The sequence below is a fragment of the Triticum aestivum genome, chromosome 1B, assembly GCF_018294505.1.
Source record: "Triticum aestivum cultivar Chinese Spring chromosome 1B, IWGSC CS RefSeq v2.1, whole genome shotgun sequence".
Lineage (NCBI taxonomy): Eukaryota > Viridiplantae > Streptophyta > Magnoliopsida > Poales > Poaceae > Triticum > Triticum aestivum.
Window position 1 is genome coordinate 678,207,091 of NC_057795.1, and position 19,929 is coordinate 678,227,019.

Sequence of the window (19,929 nt, forward strand, 5' to 3'; positions counted from 1 at the left end):
GTCGCGGTTGGCCTGGCCAACCGCGACTAAAGCCCCTTGGCCACCGAGCGCCCTGGCCCAGGCCTTTGGTCGCGGTTCGTCTGCCGAACCGCGACTAAAGACTTCATTAGTCGCGGTTCCTACAGTTTCGCGACTAATGGGGCTGGACGGAAGCCTCTTTTTCTACCAGTGATACATGTGAGAACACGCACGCACGTTGACGCCGGCGAACACATGATGGGGACGGGACGGGATGTGTACACGATGCCTACGGAGTAGCTTTCTCGTTCCTCCGCCGCATGTGTCGTTCCTCTTCTCCAAAAAAAAGTCTCCTTCCTCCTCTCGTTGGCGCCGCCGCCGATCCGCCCCATCTTTGATGGCCTTTGGGTCATGAAGGTGCCGAGGATCTCAGGCCCCTGCCGACGTGTGGACCCCGTTCTTGTTTTTGTTAGGTTAATCGTCTTCGTTGGGGCTATCTGGCGGTGGCGATGTACCTCAGTAGAAATAATGTCTTTTGTCCTATCTCCGTTTCGATGGTGCGGATAACGTCATTGAAGAATGTGTGGAGGTGTGTTCCCGTCGGATCTCACGGGATTCGGTCAATGTTGGTAGATCTATTTGGATTCGGTTCATCTTCATTCGTGTGGTTACAAGCTTTGACCTTGCCGATCTACAACTCTCTTCATTGGTGATGGTTGCTTCTCAGTGCACAACATTTACTTAGGGTTTTTAGTTTTCACTTCAAAAAGGTGCACAACATTTACTCGAAGGTTTTTCGTTTTTGGGGTATGGTTGAACCGTTAATAAGGTACTTGGAACCGGCCAGACGCTTTTTTTAGATAGGCCAAACGCTTCTCAAAGGGGCCGCTTTTGCCCAAAGAAAGCCCTTTTAAATGGTCAGGAAGTGAACAAATTTTTATGTACTTCAAAATCGGAAGTAAATACAAGAGGAAATGGAGAATTAAATGCTTGAGAGTGAAATCTATTTTAAACCTTAAAATTATAGATGTGGTTGAAATCAAACCGTGAACTCTAAATCCCTTGAATTGGTACCCTGTGTTTACTGATCCCAGTCAATTTTAACCCTAGATATGTTTGCCGCACCAGGAAAAGAAAAGACCTCGGCCAGGATCGCTCACTACTCTCACTTACTATGTGGGCCTACATGTCATATTCATCTTTTCCCTCTTATATGAAGAATAAATGCCAAATCGGATAAAACTTAACTAGCACTATGAACAAATACTAATGGAACAAATCAACATGGATATAGTTTTTTTATGGAAAGGGGTTGTCCCCTGCATGGATATAGGGTACGCAAAGAACTACTCCCTCCGTTCCAAAACAGATGACTCAACTTTATACTAACTTTAGTATAAAGTTGGGTCATCTATTTTCGAGGGATTAAATAAACGAGTTGCTTGCTTCGCATCCATGCCTCGAGGAATACTGCAAGGCACCGAGCTTGCTTAGCATACATGCTGCTGTCTCGTCCTCCGCCATCTCCTGCCTCCTTCGCGCTTGCCGTCGCCACATCCGCAAGAGCACTGAGCGCCCGCTCTGTCGTCTACGTCTGCCACATGTAATTTTTTGAGCAAAAGAGGGTTTTGCCTCTGATTTCATTTAAAGAAACCAAGCAAAGGAAACAACGTCAGAACGAGGTTTTAGGTCTTCCATATTGGGAAGGTTGATGAAATCCAGCATTACAAAGCATAGAGCTCATAACCGAAGCCCACGCAGGGACAGGAAACTACCAGACCAACTACTACTGAAGATCAGGCGCCAACAAAAGATCCATTTTCTAGCGATGGATAGAGCTGCCACACTTGCCTAGCATGAAGCCTCCAGTCTTGGGACTCCAACCCTCCATTCTTGAGACGCCTTATAAATTTCACTTGTTACTTGCTCTATTAGTCTTGCCCCTAGCATCAGTAGTTTTTCACCTGGGCCCTTTATCTGCAAAATTGCCCATTCCACAATCTAGTTGCACATTAGTTTAATCAGTCCCACAGGATCATTAATTCTTTCTATCAATGATAATATCATTTTGACATCTCCAAATTGTCCATAGCAAGGCTGAGGTGCCCACAAGGATTAGTTTTTTTATCAGTTTTAGGAAAAAATATTCAACCATCTCTCAAAACAATCACTGAGATTAGCTAGGACCGATCTCAAATTGAAAGCACATTTGACCAAGCTCCAAATTAGTTTCACAGCGGAACATGAAAAAAAGACGATCAATAGTTTCATCCCTTCCACAGAAAAAAACAGTTTTTCTCCCCTTCCCATCCCCGTTTTAAAAGATTATCTCTGGTTAATTTACTCTTTTATTCACATGCCATAAGAAGAATTTGATTTTAGCTGGAACTTTGACTTTCCAGAGGAGTTTTTGAGGAAAACCACAATTAGTTTTAATCAGGTGTAAGTATAATGATTTTACAGAAAATTTCCTCTCAGTAGTAAGCATCCACATAGGTTTATCTCCCCCCCCCATGCATCAAGAACTCCTCACATCGAGCTTTAAGACTGGCCCACAAATCTATAGCTTCACCATGCAAGGATCTTCTAAAAGAAAACCCCTCCCAACCTTTGTTAATAGCATCAAAAAACAGAAATCCCATGATCATTCCTGATAAGAGAGCAAAAACAATAGGCATCCTTCAGAGATTTACTGCCCACCCACGAGTCTTCCCGAAACCTGGTGTTTATACCATCCTCTAAACGTTTCTTGATATGTTGGAAAAATATGTCCTTAATCTTGATAAGACTAGACAAAAATTGAGAATCACTATCCTATGTACAATCCCAGAAATACATTTTTTAGCATATTTATCAATAAGAATCTTCTGCCATAGCCCATCTTCACTTTCTGATTTCCAAAGCCATTTGGCAAAGCTAGGATTTGTTAAACATCTCCTAGTTCATGATCCCTAAACCCCCCCTGTTGTTTTGGCATACAACAAATTCCATGGGACTTTTATTTGAGTGTATGGTGCTTGTATTTTGTCCATGATGGACTATGTGATGTAATATGTGAGTGTCGGTATCTATATGTGAAGATATATAGATTATGTGTTAGTTCCAAGTTCCAAGAAAAAAAACTGATGCACAACTTTCTCTACTATATTTTTATAGTATCTCTGATTTAATCACATCTCTTGTTCTGCCGTAGTTGTAGGTGCCTTCCATCAACAACTACCCGTCATGGGTTCGAGTTCGGCTAACCCTGTTATTTTTATATTTTGGGGTAACCGTGTTTACTGGTGCCGCTAAAGAAAAGTGACCCACTAAGGTAACCAAAATATTGATTACCACTGATGGGTGCCACTATATGCACCCCACTAATGAGAAATCAAGGGTTTTTGAAACAGTCACCATACAGAATAATTACACGCTAGCATAAATACTCAACCCTGGCCCTGGTAAAAATCAACACTTGCAACTTGAAGGCCAAAGTAAACATGATTGATCAGCTTTTAAATAAGTACACATGTTTCAGAGAATCAACTGTTAAACAAAAGATCTTAATATCTCCATTGGCGAAGCTAAATAGACTAGTTTCCAATAATTAACTAGCATTGTATGTTCAGTTATACACCATCCTTCCCTGTTCCCTTGAAGGTAACCTTTTTTTGTTTCTGAGAATCCTTTAAAGTTACTTTGCAACAGTTTGCATCATGGAAACGCATCATCGTGTCTGCAAATCTTGCCGGGCTATCAGGTTTTTTGTTGGTCTCTGCAAGTTCAGTTTTTGGGCCGATCTTGGGAAATAGGCATGCGATTAGATCAACTGGATCCGTGTTTTGATCAATTTGCAATCCAAAGATACTAATGATACCTTTCTGTCCATCATACTCTGCACACAAACCTGTCATAGGCAAGTATTTGACTGAGAGTCAAGTTTAGCAACTTCCCTAAAATTTGTTATAACACTAAAACAAGAGCAAGAAAATAAATCATATTCGTCCACATAAGCGACATCATGTTCGTTCACATAGCATAAGCTATATGCTCAATTGATTTTATGGTTGACCCTAAGTATAACAGTTGTGATTGCATGAAAAATATGACCGCGTGAGTAGATGGTCAAATCCAAATGTGGTATGTGTGCAACAGTTCAAGTGAATGTAATGCACGATGGAAGAAAATTATTTTCCAGTTGTAGTAGAGAAACGCTTTACTACCAACGATGAGGAAGAGGAAGACAAGCTTTAGGTACTTGACATCAATGTTTACAATCAAATAATGACAATTATTTTCTCAAATTTGGAATAGAATTGCATGGCAAGAAAAATATAAAATATTGTTTTTCCTAATTACCAATCGATATACTTATATCACTTCGTACACTACACTTAATGAAAGTAATTTGAATCAACTTGTTCATGGTCCAATAATATTGCCACAAAGCTAAAACGTTTAATTATCAATAGTATGTAGTAGAGAAATAAACAAATCCGAGAAAATGGTATTGCTAAGCTTTCTCTTGGTACATTTTAACTACAAGCTTCAAATGGAAATATATACCAAATAGTGCACCAAAATTTTGAAGCCGATTTAATAAATAAAAACTAGTGGTATTAAAAAAAATCTAGCTGCGCAAACCCATGAGGACCCCTACTAATTAAGTGGTAACCATGTTTCTAATGCATGAATAACATCATATGGAAGACTGGGAAAATAATAAACGAGTTGTCTGTAGAAAGCAAAATAGAGATTTTAATCCAAAGCCAAAGAGCGGACTTCATATATATCCATATAGGAGATCTGACAAATACCAATAATACATTTGCAGTTTCTAATAAATCTAGAACACAACGGATATGTGTAGTGATAGTACTCTTGGTGAAAAAGTATGCTTAAGTGCCACAAAAAAGAGGAGAGAGAGAGACTATTATTTGTTTCACACACACAAAATTCAATTCATAGTGGATTATTGGTGCACTTTATATCACAATCAACATTGTGAGGCTGACACGCCCAAACACATGGAGGGAGAGCCACTAAAATAACACGTTTCACAAGGGGTTGGATCTCATTGGGTGTTCACATTTGTGCTTCAAAACACCTATTGGCGGCTGTTAGTTTTTATGCCTTAGCAGTCCTATTTCATGATTAGATAATGTGTCCTAATCTTGTTTCCTCCATCTTTCTATTTTCTTTGTATTTTAATGGATGTCTGGTTTTTTTGTAATCTTTTTCTCTAAGGTCTAGTATTATTATGTTAAGTGTTTTTGGTCTAATATTGTGCACCGATCTACTATCCTACCCAATTTGATCTAGACCTGGTACTATTTTTCTTTGTTTGACATGCTTACTAAGTTTTAAACCAGTTATCAATGTGGGTACTATGCATAAATCTTCCCTTTATGTTATCTATAGGAGTGTTACACGACACATTATATTAACAGAGGTACCATTGAGCAATTAATAATTGTATTTTATCACAAACAAAATATATATTATTTTATTGTCCATAAAAAATCTACCTATGTTTTCCTTGCTTACTTAGGTGTCTCTGTGTTATAAACATTGCCATTTTGTGAAAATCAAGTGTAGAAGTTTCCAACTAGCCCACTAAAAACCATTCGGTAATGTGTAGGGGTAGTTATTATGCCGTGTATGTGTGGATTGAAGAATAAGGAAAGTGAAACATGGACTTTGTAACATCAGAACCATATAGCTAATATTTAGGATTGGCTACGCCAATGTGTTTTCAGTGTTATCAGTGCCACAACCATTAACAATTCATACGCTCATATGTACCTTCCGCTTTTTGGGATAGCCAGTCCATTGCTCCCATTATCAACTCTGGTGAACATTGTGTTTTCATCATCACATCTATTCTTGCATGTTTCATAGATCTTGACCCTTTTGCTTTTACAATGAAATGTGATTGTGTGATCAGGGTGTTATCTAGTTGAGTACCTTCTGCTTCCATGATTGAAGGGTCCTGTGTAGGCATCACAAATTCATGATCAATACAATTTTGTTCTTTTACAAGGAGTAAATGGTAGTTTTTACCATACAAATTACGTGTTGTGACATTACTTACCATGTTTAAAAAACATAGGACATTTTATCATGTAGCATTTTATTTAGGGGACTTTTCATTTTGTTGATATTGTCTTGTTAGTGTCACAAAGATGAAATTAGGGGCAAAATATTAGAAACAATCAAATCAAATAAGTAGTATCACAAATGTAATGTTAGGGGCTAAAATTTGCCATATTAAAAATGGGGCAAGTAACAATGCACCAAGTATTTCTTGGTAAAAACTATCATTTACTCTATTTTCTATATGGGGGGGTCTACACTAGTAATTAAAAAACAAAAATACAACATCTTTAATATTTCAAAAAGTACACGTCATTCTAAAATTCAGTGAATTATTGAACAAAATTCATAATATCTTTGTAGATGAAACTAATTAATATAATTTTGTATAATTAACCAACATTACAGATTGTTAAAATTGTACCCTATCATTTCTTGTTCCATTGAAGGTAACTTTTTTTTCTTTTTGAGAATCCTTCAAGGTCACCTCACAACAATTCTCGTCATGGAAACACATCTTCGTGTCTGCATATCTTGCCGGACTTTCATGTTTTCCATTGGTGTCTGCATTTGTTCTGAACTTGGGAAACAGATATATTATTAGATCAACTGGATCCGTGTTTTGATCAATTTGCAATGCAAATATACTGATGATGCCACGCTTGCCATCATATTCTGCACACAAACCTGTCATGGACAAATACGGTAACAACATGAGAGTCAAGTTCAATAACTTTTCTTAAACTATTATATTATTGAAATAAGAGGCATAGAAGCTATCATCTTCATCCACATAGACTACATCATGTTTGTCCACACAGGAAAAAAATATGTCCTTCATTTATTGTATGGAGGGTAGTAATTATAACAGTTGTGACTGCATCATCAGTTACGAAAAGAATCAGATATGTGAATATAGCTGCAATTTGAGGCAAAGCATGTCTAGCAGCAATCTGAGGTAAGTAAAATTGTTCCTAGAACCACTAGGAGAACATAAAACCCCCCAAATAGCATAAGAATCAAATATATTGATCCACGTAAAAAAGTATGGATAAACGCAAAATAATATTATAATTTTTTTCAAAAATGGACTAAAACTAAAGGATTCATAGAAGGAAAAGGCGATTATGATATTTTTGTGTGTAGAAGCTATATGTTACTAATTATATTTTCCATCAAATACTATTCTAATTTAAAATAAGAAATAAATTCCAATAAGCTTTAATTATTTTTAGTTATACTAGGCATAGAATTATTAGCTTTTTATAACAAAAACAAAAAGTCCAAGTTTAATTAAGAATAATAAATTTTCCCTATATATTATTTTCAGACGAATTCCTAATTGTTTCAATTCTCTTATAGATTTGTACATGAACTAAAATCTATAACTGATGTAGGAAGTGTGGTTGCCGATTTGAATTTGATTTGACAAATGAACAGTGTAAATGTAGCGTTCCTGAGATGTATGCACATTTATGGGTTTTCTAGATATGTAAAATGCATGAATTCAACAGTAGTAAAAAGTTCAAAATAAAAGTGAAAACACAAGTGGAGAAATTTTTGTGAACATTTACTCACTAACAGAAGGTGTTTGATTGGGTGGAAACAAAGCATATAAGGCCATCATAAAATTCATGCATGAAATTGGCTAGACGATATGATGTTTTGAGGCCAAGGTTTTATGTGTTCAAATGAGTGTATTGGACGATGGAAGAAATTTGTTGTTGTGGTTGCGTAATAGAGAAACCACAATACTGTCAATGATGGAAATTAAAAATGGAGAATTACGTGGAAAGCCACATGCCAAAATGTTGTCATTGTTATGGTATTACATACGAATGTCCTAATCGGTCATTTCATACGCTATATATTATTTAATGAGAATATTTCTATCAATGTTAATTTTCCAATAATTTTACCTCAAGGCTAAGCAATACTACTTTAGAAGGAAAATAAATAAATATGTAAAAAATACCAAATGTTATATTTTTGTTGCAATCATAAATTAACTTATAAGTAGTGTACCAAAATTAATAGCCAATATCTAATAAAAGGCCACCAATTAGAATTTTTAATAACAATAGTATATACTATCGTGCAACAAGATTAGCAAAGTGGTGGCGACCTCCTTGGTGCATGAGCAATAGTATACAAAAGATTGAAAGACGAACAAAATAGTTGTGTGTCAATGATGAAAGATGAGGTGTCAATCCTAAGTTAGAGAGTGGATTTCCTTTGCATGCACCAAGTAGTTCAAACACAAATGAAAAAAAATTGCAAGATTAAATAAATTTAGAATATAATGGAGTTGCATACTCGTAGTAATGTTTATAAAAAAATATGTTCATGTATGTCTATTTTAAAGAAAGGAGAGAGGTCAATATAGCAACTCTTATTTTGCTTGAGTGCAGCAAATTTTTTGTTGTGTATTGTAGGTGCACATATTATACCATAATCCGAACATGATGATATCTTGCTTTAGTCATGCAAATACTTAGTGTGAAAGCAAATGGTGCCTCCGTGGTACGGTTGACACAAAAATTACTTGGAGGATGGAGGCATAAGACTAATAGATAACACAAGGGGTTGGATCTCGCTAGGTGTTCACCTTTATGATTGGAATACCTACGTTCATCAGCTGGTTCTTTACACCTTCGCACTCTTGTTTCAGGACTAGATAATGTGACCAAAGTTTTTTTTACTATAGTCTTTCTAAAAAATTTCTGTTTAAATGTAAACAGTGTTTCATTTTTGCATTATTGACCTCTAAGCTCCAGTATTATTACTTTCAGTGTTCTTATGTCTAATCATGTGTCCATACTAAATCTTTTTTAACAATAAATAGTGTGTTTCTTCTGTTTCCCAACTTCTTTTTTCTAGATTTAGCAATATTTTTTCATCACAACATATTCTTTTTATGTATTTATCTTGTTTTTTTTTTCGTACCATGGATCATTCTAATGTTTTTTTCCTAAAGCTCACTTTTTATGTTAAATTATGAGAGTATGAAAAGGACTACATTAATAGAGGTACCATGGCAGAATTTAAAATAGTACTCTATCTCTAAAAGTAACAATATTTTAGTTGTCAAACATAATGTAGTTATGTTTTCCTTGCTCACTTAGGTGTCTCTATGTTGAAAATTTTATAAATTCTGATAAACTGAAATGTAGGAGTTTCCAACCAACTCTGTAAAATCATCAACACTAATTGGGGCATGTTTTCTGTACTGAAGAAAAAGCAAAGTGAAATATGGACTTCGCAACTTTGGAACAATATAATGGAACCCAAGATTGTCTAGGCTAGCATGTTTGTAATTTTATCATACTTACTAAATGTAATAACATTAAGCCTTCACATGCTAATATGTACCTTTTCCCTTTTGGGATAACCATTGCATGGATCCCATTATTAACTGTGGTGAGCATTGTGTTTCCAACATCACTTCGATCCTTGCATGCTTCCTTGACCTTGACCCTTGTGCTTTTACAGTGAAATGCGAGTTTGTGATCAGGGTGGTATCTAGATGAGACACTTTTGTTTCTATGATGGAAGGCTCCTGCATAGGCATCATTAAGTCATGATTAATTGTATTTTATATGTTTCCGTATGTGTAAATTATAGTTTGTACCTGTAAAATAATTGTCGTGGCACTACCTACTATCTTCCCTTTCTATACACATTAATTTGTGTCAAAAAAATTAAGTTAGCGCGTAAAATGTGAGGAAACAACTAAATGGAGTAACTAATGTCACAAATGTAAACATAGGGGGTAAAAGTGACAATTCTCTAAATGGTAAAGTATCATAACAAAACATATTTTTGAGGGTAAGTACTATCATTTACTCTTTTCAGGAAAATGTACACTTGCAACTCAAATACTAAAGTACACCTATTTCATATTTTAAAAACTAAAGATCTAGATTCAGATAATAAATAAAGAAAGGATGTGGAGTGGCTTGCAAGGAGTGGAATGAGTGAGCAGAATGATTTGTGATGGTTGTGGTGATATTACTTGCAGCCATGGCTAAACAGCATATATAGAGAGAGAGATGAAAAATATGACTATTACTGAATAAGTAACTATGGCTTGGAATCCCTAGTTGAAGACTAGGAGAACAACTGAACCAATTATATAAATTCAAATGATGTGTGTAGTTTTTAGGAACTCGGACAAATACAGTACTCGAAAGTACCGATGAGAAAGCGATCATGGTTCCAAACACAAAAAGTTAGCACCTCTTTTGTGAGGATAGAGCAACTTGAAAGTACTGGTAGAAAAAAATTGCTCAATAGGCTTGTTCCAAACATAGGAATTCGTATAATGTGATTTTGCAGAAAAGAGCTAAGCTATAGAGCAGAAGTACTGTGCGAAAAGGACCGGATATACCAAACTTATGATGTGATCAACAGAGAAGCAAACCGGGACGGCTTGGAAGTACCGGTGAAAATTGAAAGAAAATTGCATAATACCTCAAACAAGGAAGCTAGAGGATCTAGTTTTGAGTAATTAAGCATTATTGCACGTTCTTATATACTTTTCCTATTGGAATTTTAGGGAAATATTTTTGTTTACTTTGACAACAATATATACGTTCATAAGGTATAGTGATTCTATTCAAAATGGCATATCTTCAAGATATTGGCAGTCAAAGTATCACCGAGTACACAATGTCATGTCCTAGTTCTAAGTATTTTGGAATAGTGGGAGTGATAAATTATTTGGACAACGAAGGTGTAATGTTATCATTGGATTATCGAGTGCATTTTTTCATCAAAGAAATTTATAATTTTCTAGCCATGTATACCTATAAAAATTTATGGGAATGTGTACGGATTGAAGCATGCCCCAACAGCTATAAGTTCATCTATTTTAAATTTGATAGAGTAATTATAATATATGTGTTGTTTAAAATTTTCTTTTTGATGACATACTTTTGAATTTTTTTTCTATTTTGGTATTTCCTACGAAGAGGAAGATATTGTTGTTTTATTCCCCTTTCTTCTTGGTGGTGGTGTCGGCACGTTTGGCTCCCGAGCTCATGTGTACACTAATGAACAGTAAAATTTATAAAAGAATAAAAGTACAAAATCTGAAATTTTTAACGACAAATATATTTGCATGTTCTATGTATGTGCAAAATTTCATGAAGAAATGGCATTCGTGGTGCTATGAAAAGAAAATCAAAATTGGTAGGCTTTTAGAGCACTGATATGTGTTCTTTTCCCGTAGCACTATAAATGTAATTTCTTCAAAACAAAACAAAAATGCACACGTACGGTAGAAGATGAAGATGTCTGTTGCCAAAAATATCAAATTTTTATCCTTTTATTATTCATCGGTGAGCATATGAGCTTGAGCTCAGTTCTGAAATCCGTGCCTTTCTTTGCCTTGTGTTGTACAGAGCTAAAAGTTTCTTGTGAAAACCCGCAAAGAAAACAAATTCCTGTGAAGGCATATCTTCAATAGATCAGCAGACCTGATCAACTTTAAAGGATGAAAAGTTGAATGGCGGATGAACTGATGACCTGGAAACAGAGGAACAAGATGTGGGGTGCGTCATTCAAGCCAAGACATGGGGTGCTCGTTTCTTTTTCCTCTTTCACATTGTTAAGGAATCATTTTTCCTAGCCGGTGAGAGATGGCTGGTGCTAGAAACTATTATAAAATGGCAACGTTAGGTACAAGTCGCCCTTCTTGATGATCAGCTAGGGAAGGGCGACCAGGTCTGTGAGTCCACGACCACTAGCTTGTACATCTACTGTACTAGTAAAAAAAAGTAACAAATCCTGACAAATTAAACCATGTAAGATATACCTTATAGGCTAAGACTACGCTTCAGTAAATGGAGAAGATGTCATACCTGAACACTTCCGTGTACAGAATTTATCTGTAGTGCCTGATCTTGGTCTTGCAAATTATCCCCAGTGCTGCTAGGTTTTATCTTTCCGACTTCCTTTGTCGACGTTTTGAGACAGATGATCTCGAAGAAGTTGGAACAGCTGCCTTTTACTGAGAAGTGTCGCCCTTGCCCTGATCTTGGTGCTGGAGGTGCCAGGGCAGTCTCCAACACAGGTGCATTCCCTTCTTGACGAGGAGAACTCTTGTCCGTGAGAGGTGATGATGGTGCTCTTGACGTGGACCGTCTTGACCCTAGGCGGCTTGGAACGTAAACGGGCGGCTTCTCGGAACGATACGCCGCCGCAGCGGCAGGCTGGTTTGCCCTGCGGCAGCGGTCTGCCGGGTGACCCAGAATCCTGCAGGACCCGCACAAGCTGGGGATGCCCTCATACACCACGGACACCCATGCATCCTTGCCGTTTTCCAGCTCGACGTCGACCGATTGTTGAAGAGGCCGCGTGATGTCCACCCGGATCCGCGCCCGGAGGAACTCGATGGGGTTCGCTCTCAGTTCGCAGTTGACCGGCTCGCCGATGCGCGCGGCGAGCGCATAGACAGAGGTGGGGTTGCAGTGATCCTCGGGGACGAGGTGAAACTGCACCCAGAGCTCGGCCTTGGTGAACCCGGCGATCTGATCGACCATGTTCATTCCCGGCTTGAGGTGCTGCACGAGGAAGAGGTTGTCTCCGTCGCAGGACCACGGTGCTCCGTCCAGCACCCTGGTCAGGTCCTCCGCCTCGTAGAACTGGATCAGCAAGGCACCGTCTGTGACTCGCCAGAAGTTGACCATACCCGAGGGACACCAAGTTTGGCGAAGCTTGGCCTGGAGCGAGGCCGAGTCCGGGCCGCCATCAGAGACGAGCTTACCTAAGAGCAGCAGGCTGGGTATGCTGCTCTGCTCCGTGATGACCACACTCCTTGATAGGGCAACGGGCCTTCTCGGGTGTTGGTGAAACTCCATTGATTGTTCCCGTACGATCCCCTCCCGGGGGCGGACGAGGGATCGATGGGGATAAAAAGCTAAGGTCTCACGCAAGGAAATTTGTAATAAAACGTAAGGTAGGTAGTTGGTGGCGTCTGCATCAAGACTTTGTGCAAGATACCAAGTCTTGATTCCCGTCGGTTTAGTTATTTTTTCATGATTTTTTGGCCTTATTGTAACAAGTACTAATATTTTAGGCTGTCATCTGGGTTGGTATGGACCATATATATAATAAACAACATTCTTGAAAGATTAAGAATCTAGGTGGTTGGCAACCGAAACGGGGACATCCATGTATGCGTTGTAAGTGGAGGTCGCGGCCCAGCTGCCAGTACGTGGTGTTGCCGACATCTTCATCCATGTTGCTCGCCTCATCACAGCCGTAGTTCAGTACGTCGGTTAAGTTTTCAACTGTAGCGACTAGGTGCGTGGTGGAGGGACATAAATTTCCCTATCGTCGCTTTACATCCGATCTGATCGTAGACTAAGCATGAGACAGCCAGGCTCTGGATTCGATCTAGCATCTGGTTTAACTGCGAGAGATCTTCAGTATCCATGGCCTGACTCTAGTTTGCCGGCTGAGAGATCGGACCCAAGTTTAATGCAGGGTCAAGTTGGACTAGACTCCAGGTCAAGATCCGAGGAGGCAGTGGTCGCATCCGTGCTTGAAGCCGGTTCCAAGGTAACAACGACCGGCTCTATCTCCGAGATCAGCTCCTGTGCAAGGTATGGCCCGAAACTTCGATCATTGGTCAGCTCCGGGGTCAAGGCCACGTTGCTCGAAGCATTCTCAAGCCGATCTGGTATCCAGCCAGAGAGGGCGAGATCACCGCGAGAGTCAGCGGTGTACTCCAGACTCCCAAATGTGATGACTTGGTTCGGGACGAAGTTTTCGATGCGATCAAGCCGACCGGCCGAATCGGCATGCAAGACGATGCTGCCGAGCGCAAAAAGCTTGCCAGGGACGAAAATGTCACCACAGCCGATAGCGCAGTTGATCTGCAGGCGAGTCATTGATCCCTTTTTACCACATAGTAAGACCTGCATGTGCCACCATGTCGGTACTAAGAGTCTAAGACTGGCAGATCTCAGGTAGGGGATCCCGAGCTGTGGATCCTTGATCGATGATGAACGGGAGAAAAAGGCCCGATGTTTATCCAGATTCGTGCCCTTTCAAAGAGATAAAATCCTATGTCCTGCTTGATTATATTGATGATCGAGTATCGAGTACAGGTTGATCTACCTCGAGATTGTATGTTGTGTTCTCAACCCTAAGGCTAGTAATTGCGACAGTAACTCTAAGGTTACACATGGTCGGTCGCCAATTAGGAATAAACATGCCCCCAGGTGGATTTATCCTTGAAGTGCACGTCAAGTATTCAGCAGATTTCGTCTTGATCACATATGAGTTCCGGGCTTTCAGAGTCCTTCCTCATGAGATTGATGGTTCAACTAGATTGGTACTCCTTAGTACAGGACACCGTTATATGGGCTCAATTGTTAAATGGTATTCATTGTTTTTTTTGTGGGAAAAATGGCATCCATTGTTAATTATGGCTGGCCTGGTAAATAGGGTGAGTACATGAAGGATACCACGTCTTGATAGCCCTTATTTATTTTCTTGTTTTGTCATTTTCGTCCGTTTATTACGACTACTATTATAGAGGGTGCCATCTGGTGTAGAGTGTACTATATGTAACAAATGTTGTCATTAGATGATGAAACCATCTATGATGCAGAAAACCGTGACATGTTGATAGGAGACTTGACCACCTTAGTTGCAAGCACTTCCAATGATTTGACTTCCGAGGATGCAACAACCTCTTTATATGCACCCCAATGCAAATTGGAATTGATAATCATTGCCTTCATTCGACACTGGTGTGTTGTCCCAACATCATATCTTCCTACTAATTCAACTTCGTCACTTGGATCCATCCAATTTAATCTAATCCGTATTTCTTCCATAACTTCTTCATTGCTACTGTATAAAAAAAATTATATAACGGCATATAAATACAATATAAATATAAAGAAATGAAATACGCACGAATAGTAGTGGCGAGGGGCAACAACAGGCGCTGCTGCTATTTAGCAATAGCGCATGTCGAACCCCACGCTACTGCTAACACTAGTAGTAGCGCGGGGTTAGGCCCACGCTACTACTAACAATTAGCTGTAGCGCCCTAACAGTAGCGCGGGACCCCACACTACTGATAGCCCATAACCCCGCGCTACTACTAGGGTTTTCCCTAACAGTGGTAGGTGTTGCGACTTTGTGCGCCAGATAGGCGGCTTCAGGTTGATCCATGTATTCATGTTGTCAGACTCTGTTGAATAATAATAGAGATGACTGCGTGCATCGATTGATGCAGAGGCCGGTGGTTATTCTCCTTAAAAAAAATTAGAAGCATCAAAGCGCTTAGCACATATCAAAATCAGACAAAACTAAGAAGGGCTACGCAACTCGGATGCTTGAAGAACTCAGGCCCAACCTGAATTATCAAGATTGGCAATTATTATTATTATTTTAAACTCGCTTATTCCGGCAAAAATCTCCATATATGTGTGCATTGCCAATTAATTAATGCATTTGAATTGAAACCGTTTTAATCTTTTAGAAGTAAAAACACCATGGAAACAACAAGAGGTCAAACCTGGAAAGTTCAAGTGAAAGTAACGAGAATGGGCCATTCAGACAATCTTATTGCCGATGCGATCATGAGACTTGATATGATCTTGATGGCAAAACATATTTATTAGTATGCTCATACTTAACTACAGATGTTCTCACCAAACATTCAAACAACAGATAGGCATGACACATTACTTGTTCGTAATTATTGAGTTGTGTGTATCCCTGGTGCCTGGACTAGCTGTTGATGTCATTTTTTGTACATCAATTACAGAGACTGGGTGCATTTGATATTAATATATTGCTACTCTTTATAAAAAAACTAACAATAGCATTGCAGCATATCTATCTGCAAAGTCTCTTTTACCGGTTCAGGTAGCTACCGGTGAAGCATCGACCAGTCATTTTGCTCGTGATTCATGCTATGGTGGCCCACATCCAATGTATAAGAGTGTATTTGTGGCAGCTAATGTTTTGTATATAGTCAAATCAATGTCAGATGAATAGTGTCCATGCCAGTACTTTTTGCAGTGGGATGTACGTATGCATGCAATGTCTCTCCCCTCTCCCTCTTCCTAACAAATCCATGCATTTTATTTTTGTTTACATATTTGGATGGCCAGTATTTTTTACAGTAATGCTCTATGATTTAATTTTTTCATATATTCAAATTCCTGAACATAAAATCTTTAGAATAAGACCAATCTTGAATATATTTAAACTAGTTTAATTTTTACTATTTCAATCATATCAAAATATTAGTTTCACTCATTTCAATTTTCAATTTTCAAAATAATTGAAACCACTTTTCTGAATATAGTTTTCTTAAGTTGTTGAAACCAGTTTGTGGGAAATTGATTAATTCAAATACATTATACCAGAAAACTATGAGATGTGAAATTTCAAATCTATGAAACTGAATGATTCATTGTGGGAAATCGACTTTTTCAAATCCATCATCCAAATCTCCCATCCCGCAAATCCATGGCTTTTATTTTCTCTTTTACATTTCCAATCGTTTATATATTTTAAACCGTAATTCCGTTTTTGAAACATTTTATATATTTGAACTCGTGTTTTCGTTTTTGAAACATTTTATATATTTTAAACCGGAATCTGTTATTCGAAATGAGTGAAAATATGTGAAACGTGTTTTAGAGAAATCATTTTTTTGAACATAGTGAAATTGGATATATTTTTGTGTAACTATAATGTAACTTTTCATTGAAAATAGTGAAATATGTTTTTTGAAATGAGTGAAATCATTTGAAATAAGTGAAATTGGTTGTTTCAAATGAGTGAAATCTGGTTAAAATTTGAGTGAAATATGTTTTTTTTTCAAATGAGTGGAACTGAGTGTGAAAATATGTTATTCCAGTGTGTGAAAAGATGTCAAATTGGTTATTTACAAAATGTGAAACTTACATTTGTCGACATGTGAAAGTTATTTCGCTCAACTTATTTAAATCTTAGGGTAATCATTTTTTGGAACTGAGTGAAATTGGATTTTGAATGTAATGGAAAGATAACAAATCATTAAAATGTCAAATGACAGAGAACTATTTTTTAAATGAGTGAAATCTTTTGAAATTAGTGAAATCCATTATCTAAAATGATTGAAATCATTTGAAATTAGCGATTTTTTTATATAAGTGAAATATATGTTTTGAATTGAGTGAAATCCGTTTTTTGAAATCAGTGAAATTAAAACTAGTTCAAATGTATCCAAAATTGATCTTGTTCTGAAGATCTTCTCACTATGAATTCAAATATATATAAAATATCAAAATCGAAGTTTTGATTCAGAAAATATCTATCATCCAAATTTCCACAATGAAATTAAATGGAAGTCTGTTGATGAGAGAGAGAGATTATTTTATCATATGCATGCAGGTGGTCTTCTCTCCATCCTTTCTCTCTGCTGACATAAAGCTGACAAGAGCAGAAGGCCCACAAGTATTTCTATGTATTTCAATTCATCCTTTTATACACAAAACAAGGGCCCAGATCCCTAAAAGCTCTCCAACGGTGGATGCTCCACCGGTACCTCCCCCCAGCGGTAAAAAAAACTTAGTCGCATATCTATCATTGAAATGGTCATTCGAAGGATGTTCCTTTGTTTTTTTGGCAAATGAGAGTTGACTTATTCCACTGGCCACATGCCCATCCATGATAATTTGGTCAGCCGAATAGACAGATCATTGTGGTGTTCAATAGCTCATCGTCAAACTATACGCGTTGCAGAAATTTAGTGTGCAGTGTATTTTTCTTTTATCCTTTCTTTAGGTAAACTAATGAGCATTTTTTAAAGTACGTTGATTCTTTCTTCCGGCCAGGGGCATTGTTGTACTTACATGATACAACATATCAGAGCATCTTCAGCCATACCCCGTAGAACATAATCCCTAAAGGCTACAGGGCTCCTTATAGAATCTCATTACAAAACTTACAAATCGTACCATTCTTCCTTGCCACCGCCGTGGATCCACCACCATACATGCCATGCCAATGGAAATTATGGAGCTGGATACGCAAGGAAATGCCGGCAATGGCAGCTCGCCCAGCTGGATGGAGAAGGTGAAGCTGAAAATCCTCCGGGAAGCTGAGGGCGTTACCCTGAGCATCCCTCCATACTTCTCAAGGTTCGATGCCATCGGTAACACAGATTACCCATCCATTTTCAAGCCTCGCCGTAAGCCAACCCAGCAACCACAGAATCACACTGGGACCTCAGCCAGCAGAGAGCCTGCTCAGTCGATGGGCCGCAGCATCGTGGTCGCCGCCGTCGGGCCGTACCACGGTCCATCGGACATGGCATATGTACAGCCCCAGCCGCCTCTCATCACCCATGCCAAGAAGTGTGCCATCGTCAAGTTCCTTGCTGGAGAAGATTTCAACCTCGACACCGCCGGCTTCCTTGGTTGGGCTCTTCAGCAGGAAGCCCGAGTTCGCAGTTGCTACGAGCGCGACTCGTTTACCATGGGGTCCGAGGAGCTCGCGGAGATGCTTCTGCTCGACGGTTGCCTGCTTCTCTTCGCCGTCTTCCTTCTCAGGTCGAGCGTGCGCGAGGACCAGCGTCCAGCGCAGCTGACCCGTGATGCCAAGCATAGGAAGGTGTTCGTGTACTTGTCAGCTGACATGTGCCTGCACATGAAACAGACCAGGCTGGACCTGCTGATGCTGGGAAACCAGATCCCCTTCTTTGTGCTCACCGAGCTTCACAGGCTACTGAGAAATACCTTCTTCCATGGAATCCAGTACAGCATAGAAGAACTGGCTCTCTCCTGCTTCGACGACATCCACCCAACCCGCAGTGGATTCATCAAACAAGACGAAGCAGCAGGAACCACACTAGTTCATCACCTCCTGCACCTTTTCCACTGCTCCCGGGTGCCCAAAGGTAACCACGGGCTCGACAATACTTCGTTCCTGCGCCGGGAGCCAGACTCGCACCTCCCCTGCGCGACCTGGCTCGAGGAGTCCCACACCAGTTTCAGCAAGCAGGCCGCTCCAGGTAGCAGCAGCTCGTTGCACATCGTCTTCCAGAGAAAGATGTTTCGCGTGGGAGGGGTGATGCACGTCCCTGCCCAGCACATCCACGGCTACAGCGAGTCTGTCTTCCGCAACCTCATCGCGTTCGAGCAGAGCCATCAGAGGTGCGGCCTCGGCGTCACCGCCTACTCCATGTGCATGGCTCGGCTGCTGCAGACCGAGGACGACGCCAAACTGCTGAGGAAGAGCGGCATCCTAGCGCACACTCACAAGACCGACAAGGAGATCGTCGACTTGTTCAGTGGGCTCGCAGATGAGTACAGGAACACGTTTTATTCCAAAGATCTTCTTGATCTCTGCGAGGACGTGGCAGCATATCATCACAGCGCAGCCGCCAAGGCCGTCAAATGGGTCGGGCAGCAGTGCTTCCCAAGGCAATCTGTCACCTTCTTTGTCATCTTTGGCGCTTTGATCTCCGTTGCCACGCTCGTCAACACCGGGTACTCCGTCTATAGGTTCTATCATCCAGTCAAGTGAAGTAGTAATAACTACCGGGCCAGAGGCACGCCGCGGGGGAGTATCGCCGTAGTCCAAGAGCCTAAGAGTTGACATCTTTGCTTGTTGTATAAGTGACTTGATATTTTGTGTTCTACTACTATTGTACTTCTTTTGGTGGTTGGCTGTTTATTGATTGGTTACCTGTGTTGCGTGTGTATGCGTGGATGTATATGGTGAAGATGTAGTTTGCCTTTTTTTCGTTTTCAATCCAGCCCTTGTATTAGGTTGAATTGGGTTTAATTACTTGGTTTCAATGTTTTTCAGAATTAAGTTAGTGCATTTTCTTATCCTCGCATTTGGGCCATGCAACTTGAAGGTTGCGAT

General features: G+C 39.5%; 1 protein-coding gene across 1 annotated transcript; it reads right to left on the reverse strand.

Moving 5' to 3' along the window:
* Positions 1 to 3,523: 3,523 nt before the first annotated feature.
* LOC123100188 (uncharacterized) lies at positions 3,524 to 12,934 on the reverse strand. The gene is made up of 5 exons (XM_044522154.1): positions 11,901 to 12,934; positions 9,409 to 9,595; positions 6,461 to 6,723; positions 5,746 to 5,932; positions 3,524 to 3,847 (listed from the first exon to the last, which is right to left on the reverse strand). The coding sequence occupies exons 1-5, from the start codon at positions 12,897 to 12,899 to the stop codon at positions 3,570 to 3,572; spliced, it is 1,914 nt and encodes a 637-aa protein (XP_044378089.1). The 5' UTR covers positions 12,900 to 12,934; the 3' UTR covers positions 3,524 to 3,569.
* Positions 12,935 to 19,929: the final 6,995 nt, after the last annotated feature.